Source organism: Gobio gobio (assembly GCF_949357685.1).
Source record: "Gobio gobio genome assembly, chromosome: 2".
Taxonomy (NCBI): Eukaryota; Metazoa; Chordata; class Actinopteri; order Cypriniformes; family Gobionidae; genus Gobio; species Gobio gobio.
This window is the reverse complement of record NC_137098.1, coordinates 15,129,521-15,141,827: the sequence shown is the minus strand read 5'-3', so window position 1 is coordinate 15,141,827 and position 12,307 is coordinate 15,129,521. Positions and strand designations below refer to the sequence as shown.

Sequence of the window (12,307 nt, the reverse complement as noted above, 5' to 3'; positions counted from 1 at the left end):
CTGACCCTGGTAATCTGTCTTTGTTATGTTTGGTTTTTTTTGGAGTCCTCGTCCCTTTTCCACATGCCGAACGTGACAGAACGATCAAGCCAACAGAGGACTCATCAGGAGAAGGAGGTCTTTCTGTGTCCGTTTCCTCCCATGGAACCTCTTACCCGACTGCAAGTTATGTGGTATGTTAACTCCCAGTACATACGCCAGCAGGGAGTTAACGTGAGAGAGTTTGCTCGTGCCTTCCTCATCAGGGTTGATGATTTGGACCTAAGTGATGCAGAGAGCAAGGAAGTTTTTAATCTGTGTCTAGACATGCCCCTTGATCCGGAGGAGATGGGGAGGATGGGGGTTCTTGACTTCTGGGAGTTTATAGACCATCTTGACCCCAGCCCTCCAATGACCATGGTCCCTGTTCCGGTGGTTCGTGTTCCGGTGGACCGTGTTCCGGGGGATCCTGCTCTGGCTGCGCCGCCCAGACGTCCTGCTCTGACCGCGTCACCCAGGCGCCCTGCTCTGACCGCGCCCCCCACGCGCCGTGCTCTGACCGCGCCCCCCACGCGCCCTGCTCTGACCGCGCCGCCCAGGTGTCCTGCTTTTACCGTGCCGGCCTGTCGTCTTACTCTGCCCGGGCCGCCCTGGCCGCCTGAACTCCGCGGGCCGCCCTGGCCGCCTGAGCTCCGCGGGCCGCCCTGGCCGCTTGAACTCCGCGGGCCGCCCTGGCCGCCTGAACTCCGCGGGCCGCCCTGGCCGCCTGAACTCCGCGGGCCGCCCTGGCCGCCTGAGCTCCGCGGGCCGCCTGAGCTCCGCAGGCCGCCCTGGCCGCTTGAACTCCGCGGGCCGCCCTGGCCGCCTGAACTCCGCGGGCCGCCCTGGCCGCCTGAACTCCACTGGCCGCCCTGGCCACCTGAACTTTTTGTTTCCCCATTCCCTTCCTGGTCTGTTTCCCCCTTCCCTTCCTGGTCTGTTTCCCCCTTCCCTTCCTGGTCTGTTTTCCCCCTTCCCTTCCTGGTCTGTTTTCCCCCTTTCCGCCCTGGTCAGTCCCTCCCGTCCCGCCCTGGTCAGTCCCTCCCGTCCCGCCCCTGTCAGTCCCTCCCGTCCCGCCCTGGTCTGTCCCTCCCGTCCCGCCCTGGTCTGTCCCTCCCGTCTCGCCCTGGTCTGTCCCTCCCATCTCGCCCTGGTCTGTCCCTCTTTGGTTTCTGATGGAGCGTCTGGAAGCCGCTCCTTGGAGAGGGGGTAGTGTCACATGTCTGTCTTGTCCTGTGTAGCACATGGTGTTTTGGTTTATTTCTGTGCACCTGTCATCTGTCTTGACCCCACCCCTTGTTATCCGATTATTGGTTAATTTGACACACCTGCTGTTTTCCCATTACCTGCCTGATTTGTCACCCTTTATAATATTCTTGGTGTTTCCACAGTCTAGTGCTTGATCGTCGTCTTTAGTGTTTGGTATGTTTTCCTGTTCTCTGGCCCCCTGTTCCTGACCCTGGTAATCTGTCTTTGTTATGTTTGGTTTTCCCAGTTGTGGGCTTTGTTTTGTGTTTATTTTTATTTTGTATTTATTAAACACCAATTTTCTCCTGTACTTCAGTCCTCATCCCTTTTCCACATGCCGACCGTGACACTTATTACACTTGTACATTCTTCATTCCACAATGGAACTGTCTTATTCTTCCTACCTCCTTTCCTCTTTGGCATATATTTATTCGCTGAATATATTTATTCGCTGAAATGTATTACTTGAATTGCATATACAATATTATCACTAATCATTTCTACAGATCTATCTGGTTCTATTATAATATTATTTAATCCCTTTTCACTCAAATTCATAAATTCTTCCCAACTCGCTTTATCAAACCTCCAGCTACCAATATTTCCTTGACTCACCTTACTTCCTCTCACGTTTACTATGCCATAGAACATTCCTGTCTGAGTGCCATATTATTTTTCTAAAGTTTTCATGTTTGCAATTCTGAAAGTATTCAAGATATCTTAATATCCTTCTAGATTCTCATTCTTAATTAACTTTTATTTTGAAATCAACCTGCAGGTGAAAACTGTAATTTTGACACTGTGACATTTAATATGTTTAATAATACAAATCAAAACTTTGAGCCGGAAACTTCTGGTTGAGCTGACACGGAAGGACCCTTTTGGAATTTTTATAAAATGACTATTATAAATCATTTTAGCACCTCTATTGTACTTTAGTAAAGTGTAGGATAAGTCAAAGTCACGCTCTGACAGCCTTGAAGGGTTATTTAATTATTTTTTAAATAGTTAACTACTTGAAACACTGTTCTTATTCTTGTCTGTTATCTCCTGTCAGGTTATAATGTGTTATAAATCTATCTGGGAATATTTTACGATCTGAGTGACGGATTATGGTGACCTTGGTCTCTTTTTAATCTTGAGAATCTGCTGTAAATAAGGATTTTTAACGATCAGAGCATGTTTCATGAAGTTACAAGCGGATCTCACACTTTAAATAAAGGTGACAAACAAACAAAAAATACATTAAAAATCCTTTTTTTATTCAATATACTTTCTTACAGATTTATACTCTATTAAGTAATTAGTTGTGCAAAACACGCCATCCAGTTTCATTAATGATTAGGCAACTTTCTTGACTTAACTGAAGTAAGAAAATCATTAAATCGCATCTAGTGTTTACACGTTTGTGACTTGAAAAATCTGTAATCGTCATCTGATCAAATTATTTTTCCTTTGCTGTCATGTTTCCTTTTAAACGAAAGGACATTAGAGATAATAGACAGGAAATCTATGGGTAACCCATGTGTCCCACCTCAACTCTGTCATCTCTTGTTTTAATGTTCATATTTATTTAAATTCACTGTATTGTGGAGGATTTTCTGCAGGATGGTGATGCATGGAAGGGTTGCTGACCACAGATATCTGCAAGAAAACAGCTATATGATCAGTTTTCTTTGATAATATTAAACAATTCACCCAAATACTTAGTGCTTTACACACTTACAGTTCATGACATTACATTCAAATAATACATTGTTTTGTGGAAATTAGTTTTTTGAGCACCATTTTACTTAAAGTCCAGTTAAACTGGGGTTACAAGCTTCTCTTACTTCTGAGCTGTTAAGATCATGGAAGTGATTGGACCTAAAATCACAGGGCTGTGGAGTTACAACTTGTGGAACAAACGGCACCTGTGGAAAAACACAAATTGAGTTGTATGTCTTCTTATTGTGAAATGCAATATATGCTATGACACTGGCAGACAGTTTCAGTATTACAGATTTATAGACATCAATGTACTTCAGATGGACTAGAAAAAAGCAGAAGACAGAAATCCTTCTGAAATGTCCTGGTGTGAATTTCTTAAAATAATTTCACAACTGAAAAACGACATGACATTTCTCAGCAGATGGTAATGTTGCTGTTTTTGAAGCGATTAAACTTGGAGTTCTGCTATTAGTAGAGACGTTGCTGATGAACACTGTTCAGAGACGCACAGACTTTATCAAATCAATCAATCAAATCACTTTATTGTCACACAGCCATATGCACAAGTGCAACAGCAGGTGAAATTCTTAGGTGCAGTTCCGAGCAACATAGCAGTCATGACATGACATGTACAACATTTTAAAGCAACATCAGATTACACATCTGATGCGCACACAATTACTCACAGCACAGTAAAACTCTACAATAAACAATAAATAATTTACACAATGTGAGTGTAGTTCTCACAGCTTTAAACAATATACATACTTACAATATACATATACTTTAAACAATATACACTAAACATACATTAAACAATATACATTAAGCTATAATAATAATAATATACAATGTACAGTATACATTATACATTATTATTCACAGTAGAGATCCACACAACAGAGTTATGAGAACCAAATGTACAATAGGTGCTATATGATAAATGATAAATAATAAATGATAATAAATGTGTATATAGTGTGTGTGTATCTACAGTGGGTTGTGCTGAGTGATATTCTGTCAGTGTGTGTTGTGATCCTGATGGATCAAGAGTTGAGGAGTCTAATTGCTTGTGGGAAGAAGCTGTTCTGGAGTCGGCTGGTGCGTGTTCTGATGCTGCGGTACCGCCTGCCTGATGGCAGCAGTGAGAGCAGCCCATGGCTCGGGTGGCTAGAGTCTCTGATGATCCTCTGAGCTCTCTTCACACATCGCCTGGCATAAATGTCCTGGAGGGAGGGAAGCTCACCTCCGATGATGCAGCTGGCCGTGCGCACTACCCTTTGCAGGGCTTTGCGGCTGCGGGCGGTACTGTTGCCGTACCAGGTGGTGATGCAGCCAGTCAGCAGGCTCTCTATAGTGCTGGTGTAGAAGCGTGTGAGGATGTGGCGGTTCATTCCAAACCTCCTCAGCCGTCGCAGGAAGAAAAGGCGCTGATGAGCCTTCTTCACAACGGGCTCGGTGTGGACGGACCATGACAGTTCCTCTGTGATGTGGACACAGAGGAACTTGAAGCTGCTGACTCTCTCCACCGGTGCTCCATTGATGGTGATGGGGCGGTGTCTCTCTCATTCCTCCTGAAGTCGACCACCAGCTCCTTGGTCTTGCTGACGTTGAGGGAGAGGTTGTGTTCCTGACACCATCGTGTCAGAGTGTGCACCTCCTCTCTGTAGGCCGTTTCATCATTGTCAGTGATGAGACCTACCACCGTCGTATCGTCAGCAAACTTGATGATGGTGTTGGAGCTGTGGGTTGCCACACAGTCATGTGTGTACAAGGAGTACAGGAGTGGGCTGAGAACACAGCCCTGAGGGGCTCCAGTGTTGAGAGTCAGTGATGAGGAGATGTTACTGCCCATTCTGACCACCTGGCGTCTGTTTGACAGGAAGTCCAGGATCCAGCTGCATAACAAGCTGTTTAAGCCGAGAGCCCGGAGTTTAACGTCAAGTATGGAGGGCACAATGGTGTTGAATGCTGAGCTGTAGTCTACAAACAGCATTCTCACATACGAGTTCCTCTTTTCCAGGTGGGAGAGAGCAGTGTGAATTGTGGATGAAATGGCATCATCAGTGGAGCGGTTTTTGCGGTATGCAAACTGCAGTGGGTCCTGTGAGGGGGGGAGAACAGAGCAGATATGGTCTCTGACTGTCTCTGACAGTGCTTGGACCACTTCTCTTCTCCATCTACATGTCATCACTGGGATCGGTCATTCAGAAACATGGCTTTTCCTATCACTGCTATGCAGACGACACTCAACTCTACCTCTCATTTCAACCAGATGATCCCACGGTTGGTGTTCGTATTGCTGCCTGCCTAACAGACATTTCTGCCTGGATGAAGGAGCATCACCTGCAACTCAACCTTGCAAAGACTGAACTGCTTGTGGTCTCAGCCAACCCAGCACTTCATCACAATCTCTCCATTCAGCTAGGATCATCAACCATAACTCCGTCCAGGACAGCCAGGAATCTTGGAGTTGTGATCGATGATCAGCTAAAATTCACTGACCACATTACTGCAACAACCCGGTCCTGCAGATTTGCATTATACAACATTAGGAAGATTAGAGCCTTCCTATCAGAGCAGACCACACAACTCTTGGTCCAAGCTCTTGTTCTCTCCAGACTGGACTACTGTAATGCTCTTCTAGCAGGCCTTCCGGCATGCACTATCAAACCCTTGCAACTGATCCAGAATGCAGCGGCGAGAGTGATCTTTAACGAGCCGAAGAGAGCGCACGTCACGCCTCTCTTCATCAGACTCCACTGGCTACCAATAGTCGCTCGCATCAAATTCAAGGCACTGGTACTCGCCTTCAAAGCAACCACTGGCTCTGCACCAATTTACCTTAACTCGCTTGTTCAGACATACACACCCTCCAGGAGTTTGCGTTCTACCAGTGAACGACGCCTTGTGGTGCCATACCAGAGAGGCATGAAATCACTGTCACGGACCTTTTCCTGGACTGCCCCCACCTGGTGGAATGACCTGCCTATCTCAATTCGAGCAGCCGAGTCTGTAGCCATTTTCAAAAAACATCTAAAGACGCATCTCTTCCAGCAGCACCTGACCAATCAAGAATAGCACTTAACATTCTATTCATTTTTCTGTCTGTCTAATTTATTTAAAAAAAAAAAAAAAAAAAAAAAAAAAATCCTGTGTGTTCTGTGTTAGATTAACTGAGACTTGTTTCAGCACTTGCATACTGTAGCCTCTGACTGTTGTAGTTGCTTCTATTGCTCTCATTTGTAAGTCGCTTTGGATAAAAGCGTCTGCTAAATGACTAAATGTAAAATGTAAATGTAAATGACTAGTCTCTCAAAGCATTTACTGATGATGGGGGTCAGAGCAACAGGACGCCAGTCGTTTAAGCAGAGTGTTTTTGACTGCTTAGGTACAGGCACAATGGTGGACGTTTTAAAGCATGTGGGGACCACAGACAGGGAGAGGGACAGGTTAAAAATGTCTGTGAAAACTCCAGCCAGTTGGTGCGCGCACGCTCTGATGACGCGGCCCGGAATGCCGTCTGGACCCGCGGCTTTACGGACGTTCACCTGCCGGAAGGATCGGGTTACATCCGCTAAAGATACGGAGAGTGAATTAACCTCTGTATCTTCAGCCGCGAGCTCTCTCTCCGCGAGGGCAGTGTTAGTTCCCTCGAAGCGAGCATAGAAGGTGTTCAGCGAGAGGCAGCGGTGTTCACGGTGGAGTTTATGTTCCCTTTATAGTCCGTGATGGTGTTAATTCCCCTCCACATGCTTCTGGAGTCGGTGGTGTTGAACTGTCCTTCAATCTTGTCCCTGTACTGGCGTTTTGCTGCTCTGATGGTTTTCCGGAGGGCATAACTTGCTTGTTTATGCTCCTCCGCATTACCGGAGTTAAAGGTGAAGGTCCGCGCATTGAGTGCCGCGCGAACATCCCCATTTAGCCACGGTTTCTGGTTTGGGTACAGCCGAATTGTTTTGTTCGGAACAACGTCTTCTACGCACTTCCTGATGAAACACGTTACGCTATCAGCGTAGACCTCGATGTCGTCATCAGAGGCCGACCGGAACATCTCCCAGTCCGCGTGATAAAAACAGTCCTGTAGCATAGAGTCTGATTGGTCCGACCAGCACTGGATGGTTCTGAGGGCGGGTGTTTCCTGTTTCAGTCTCTGCCTGTAAGCGGGCAAAAGGAGAATGGAAACGTGATCCGATTTGCCAAATGGTGGGCGAGGGAGGGACTTGTAACCGTCCCGGAAGGGAGAGTAACAGTGATCCAGAATACGGTTCCCTCGCGTGTTGAAGCTAACATGTTGGTTGTATTTAGGTGCAATGCGCTTGAAGTTGGCTTTGTTAAAGTCCCCGGTCACAATAAACGCAGCCTCAGGGTGCGCGGTTTCCTGCTCACTCACTGTCCTATACAGTTCCTTTAGTGCCCGGTCTGTGTCGGCTTGTTGGGGAATATACACCGCTGTGATGATGACCGCGGTGAATTCCCTCGGTAGCCAGAATGGTCGACACAGAACCATGAGAAATTCCAGATCAGGAGAACAGAAAGACTTGATAGAATGTACGTTCCTCTGATCACACCAGGATCGGTTGATCATAAAACATACACCCCCGCCTTTGCTTTTCCCGGAGAGATCTTTTTCTCTGTCCATCCGATGCACGGAGAACCCCGTTATGCCCCCCGTGGTTTCGATGGCCGAATCTGGAATCTCAGCGGACATCCAAGTTTCTGTGAGGCAGATAATGCAGCAGTCCCTAGCAGTGATGCGCGGGTCAATGTATAAACAACCCGCACCCGACCGACGTTTTCAACTAACCCGCCCGCAACTCGGACCGCAAAAAAAAAGAAGAAAATATTGTACCCGACCCGCTTCCTGACCCGCATTTTTTAAAAGTAGTAAATGCTCATCGTAGCTCATTGGGCCATTGAGAAAATGTTTCAGGCCCTGGCGTGGTGCGCTCAGAGGTGCAGCAGCGAGAGCAGGAAGTTCTTGAGGCGGCCCATCATTTTCCATTTCAGCTCCAGATGCATATTATTGATGAACGCGATGTTTATGTTTCGACCCGGCTTGAAGAATTCATCAGCCCACATTTGGAAAACATTTGGAAAAGTGTGAAAGCCCTTAGGAGCGCAAACTGTTATTTTTCTGAATGCTGTATGATATAGCCTAGTGTTATGTAATAGCTACAGGCTTGATTTATTCATTTATTTCGTTAAATTTTCTTAACAATTAAGATGCTGCATGTGTTTATCCAGTCTAATCGAAGTGTGCGTCTCTCCCCCGACTTTCCCAACAAAAATCCCGCCCCCTCTCAGAAAATACATAAAACTGACTTTAAATGCGTTTAAAAGTAGCCTATTAAAATGGTACAATGGCATTGCTCAGTTCAACGTTTTGGGAAATCGGGCATTTTGTCCCGCGTCAGCATTTATTCAAAAGTTAATAACGCTCAACATTCAAAAGGTAAATAAGGATTTATTGACGATCCGACCGACCGTGACCCGAATATCATTAAAAATATTTTTGGATGACTCGTAACCGCGGGTAACCGCGGGTGGCCGCGGGCACCCGCTCATTTTGGATCAACCCGCGCATCACTGGTCCCTCGTGTCTCGTTGGAAAGAGATCCGTGCTCTCAGCTCACAGAGTTTATTGTCCAGAGACTGAACATTATCCAGTAAAATACTGGGGAGCGGGGAGCGGTTTGCGCGGCGTCTTACTCTGATGAGCACGCCGGCTCTCTTCCCCCTTCTCCGGCGGCGTTTGCGCGGTCGGGCCGACCACACAAAGGGTTCCGCTGCCGTGTTTGTAAACAGCGCGTCGTCGTTGAGGAATTTAAAGTCCGGTTTTCGGTGTGCGATTGCCGAACCAATGTCCAAAAGTGTCTGTCTGTCGTATGTAGTAAGGCAGACAACATCCAAGACAAAAAACATAAAAACTATAAACAGAACAAACAAGAAACTACAATGTTTCAGCGGAGCTCGCAACGAAGCAGCCATCCTCGGCGCAATCTCGAACTTTACCTCCATTACTAGCTCTAAACGTATGTTTTGGAGGAAGGGATGTGTAAGAAAGTAGTTCTACATATGCTGAGAGTTTAACGTTTGGTAATGCAAAGTGTGCTAAGTTCACTTTATTTACAGTCAAATAATTTCCAAAATTTTAGTGGACAGCAGTTTAAAGCTTGATAACTTTACATGGTAAAACCTTGAGGGTTTGAACATTTAAAAAAAATTATATTTGTATCGTAACTTAGTAGTATTTGTCTGTTCTTTAAAAGTGTGTAACACCCTTAAAATAAACCATTTCAATTCTATATGCATATCTGAGGGGATCAGCTGACAAAAAGGTTTGGGAACCCCTGACTTGACTCGTCACTCACGTGTGGATCACAGCAGCAGACGGCTTTACAGGCAAATGCTGACAGACAGATGGAGATGATAAACTCAAGGATGGTGAATACCAATGATACACCACTGATTCCCAAGAAGAGAGTCTGAGAGAGAATTCAACATTAGCACAAACAATAATGAGGAAATAATTGATAAATAGCACTCACACTGGTACAGCAGTTCAGAATCTACCATCATTGAGGTTCATATAGTAATACAACATATCTATAGGTCAAACTGGACTGAGTGTACAATTCATTTATAAAGCCTTCTAGAATTGTGAATGATCAGTAATTGTAAGAGAACTATACACTACTTCTGAAAGGGCAGATTGACTTTTGACAAGTGTACTGACCACACAGTGATCTTATTGTAATTACTAAATAAATGTGAAATTCAAAAGTTGGTGACATACCGCATACTTTCTCTCAGTATAATCACAATCATGTTCGTTGCAGTAATTGTACATGTCGATTGGCCCTAGACCCAAATCCAGTGAAAGTATGATAAAGGAAATGCCTGCAGTTATAGCACTGAAAATGTTCATTCCAAGTGAACCTTTCACCTGTAGGTGAAAAAAACAACAACATAAAATAGATTAATAAATGAACGTGAATTTTAGCTTGTTGACATAGATGGAAAGATATGTGGAGTGTGATAAAAATACACTACTTGACATAAATAAATAAAATATAGCAGCATGCAGCAATCATTGGGGTCCAAGCACCAATAGCTCATGTGGATGATTAAGGGATACGATTGAAATATGTCTAATAATGTCACACGTTCCCTGTGTGTTTGTGGACTTTGACGTTATTTCGTCCAAAGAGCACTCAAGGGGTCCTGGTATGATCCTGCTAGATCCATTATTTGATCAGTCGTTTGATCAGTACTCGTTGTGAATACGCAGGCCACAAGAAGTAATTAGGTGGGGGTTTTTTTATTGATCACTTTTACTTGGGACATGCTAGCTGGCAACATAGGATTTCCTTCATTATGCTAAGCTAAGCTAGCGGCAACCCTGCCAAACTAAAACAATGCATGCACTGAGACAAAAATGCATTTGCCCACATATCTATGGTGGTCCAGTGGGTTAAACCATGGAACTGATACGCAGAAGGTTGCTGGTTTGTTCCCAGCGGTCACCACCAGTGTGTCCTTGAGCAAGGCACTTTACTCCATGTTGCTCCAGGGGGATTGTCCCTGTAATAAGGGCACTGTAAGTCGCTTTGGATAAAAGCATCTGCCAAATGATTAAATGTAAATGTAGGAAAGATGTTGAATAAGGCCTATTTCTAAGAACAGTGGAGTGTTCCTTTGAGAGGTATTCAGATGTGTGTTATATAATTAATATAGTTAAATTAATATAGCCGAATGTATTATATAGTTACAGTTATAGTATACAATATTATATATGAATTCTAAAGCACTATTATAACAAGGTGGTTTAAATGTGAATTCAATTAAAATATATTTATTATTTATTTTATTGTCATCTCACACATGGATCTGCATTCAATTATTTAGCATCAAACAAACAATATAATTCTTATGCTCAGTGAATAAAGATTACTTAAATGAAAAGGTCGAAAAAATGATGGCATAACCACCAAATAGGTGGCGATGTGCACTAAGTAGGTTATGTAAATCGCCATTAAACAAAAGAAAAAGGAAGTGGTTTCCATGGGGAATCATCGATTCGTCGCTCTGTTGAGAATGTCTTGTGTGTTAACTGGGAACATACTCTGAGTTGGCTGAACTTACTCGAGTAGGCAAGGTTTGGGTTAATCAACCGGGAGTTTAAGTATAATGTGACGGTGAGTTAACCTTGCTTTCTGGAAAAACCCCCAGCACCTCCAGTGCTTGGACCCCTAAAAATAACTAGTGCTATGTACATACCAAACACAAACTGGAGAGTGAATTGAGTTTGTTTTCTGGAGCAATGGAGAGTGAGCCTGCGCTAATATACTGAGAGCAGAGAGAAAGACAAAAATCAAGACTTGTGCTGGAATATATACATTTGTGTTATAAAAAACACAACACTTAATTGTATAATTGTTTCTTACGATGAGAGATCCCCAGTAAGGAATACCCATAATGACAAAGGTGGAATCTGCATGAACTGTAGTCACGATTCCCAACAGGAGAATCAACAGACCAATCATTATCTGGACAGTCTGTGAGGGACAAGAGAGGCTTTTATAAAGAAAGTAAAAAATATTATTATTTTGGTGAACAGTATAACATGAACAATATACATTTATAACAGTTGTAGTTATGGATTTATTATTGTACTATTAAAATATCTAGATACTCTCATTGCATGAATTCACACACTGATTTGCGGATGAGTAAAAGTTGTCCAGTCCTTCACATTCTTTAATTGAACTAGATACACAATAAAGTTTTATAGTTTTACTCTGTAAATGATAAACCTGATGATAAATTATAAAATCTTATATTGCTGTCTTACAGCATTGTCACCAAGGCATTAAGTTTTGTTTAAAAATGTATTATTGTACTTTGCTAACCTCACACTGACATAGACACATACAAATCCATTTTGTGGGTTTATGCACAATTTCTCACCCCAAGGGCTTTTGGTTGGCCTTTCAGAAATGGCTGAAGTCTGTGAGGAGGTGAAACTCCTGCTGGCTGTTGTCCATAAACAGGCACAGGAGCATTTGTCCCAGTTCCAGCTGCTAGTGTTTGTGTTGGTGTTTGAAACTGGATGACAACCGTTGAAGAGTTCACGGGTTTGACAGTGTGAGACATTCTTGACTCTGAATCTGAAATTGACCTGTAAAAAATCATAGTAAATCAAGACTAGATATGATTATAAAATAGATTTTCTATGTAAACAAACTTTCCCATTTATCCCAAAAAATATTATATATTCATTATATTTATTATTATAAACGTGGTCTTCACAGGTTGAAAACCCTAT

General features: G+C 43.7%; 1 protein-coding gene across 1 annotated transcript; it reads right to left on the bottom strand.

Moving 5' to 3' along the window:
- Window positions 1-2,514: 2,514 nt before the first annotated feature.
- LOC307121891 (membrane-spanning 4-domains subfamily A member 4A-like) lies at window positions 2,515-11,550 on the bottom strand. The gene is made up of 6 exons (XM_079809672.1): window positions 11,427-11,550; window positions 11,260-11,328; window positions 9,776-9,925; window positions 9,351-9,464; window positions 3,099-3,179; window positions 2,515-2,910 (listed from the first exon to the last, which is right to left on the bottom strand). The coding sequence occupies exons 1-6, from the start codon at window positions 11,523-11,525 to the stop codon at window positions 2,836-2,838; spliced, it is 588 nt and encodes a 195-aa protein (XP_079665798.1). The 5' UTR covers window positions 11,526-11,550; the 3' UTR covers window positions 2,515-2,835.
- Between the last annotated feature and the right edge of the window lie 757 nt (window positions 11,551-12,307).

Excerpts from the sequence above, each read along its gene's own strand:
- LOC307121891 (XM_079809672.1), bottom strand. The coding sequence starts at position 11,525 with ATGATTGGTCTGTTGATTCTCCTGTTGGGAATCGTGACTACAGTTCAT. Across the intron at positions 11,329-11,426 it reads CTTACTGGGGATCTCTCATC|TATATTAGCGCAGGCTCACT; the intron begins GTAAGAAACAAT and ends CTCTGCTCTCAG. Across the intron at positions 2,911-3,098 it reads ATGATCTTAACAGCTCAGAA|ATATCTGTGGTCAGCAACCC; the intron begins GTAAGAGAAGCT and ends GTTTTCTTGCAG.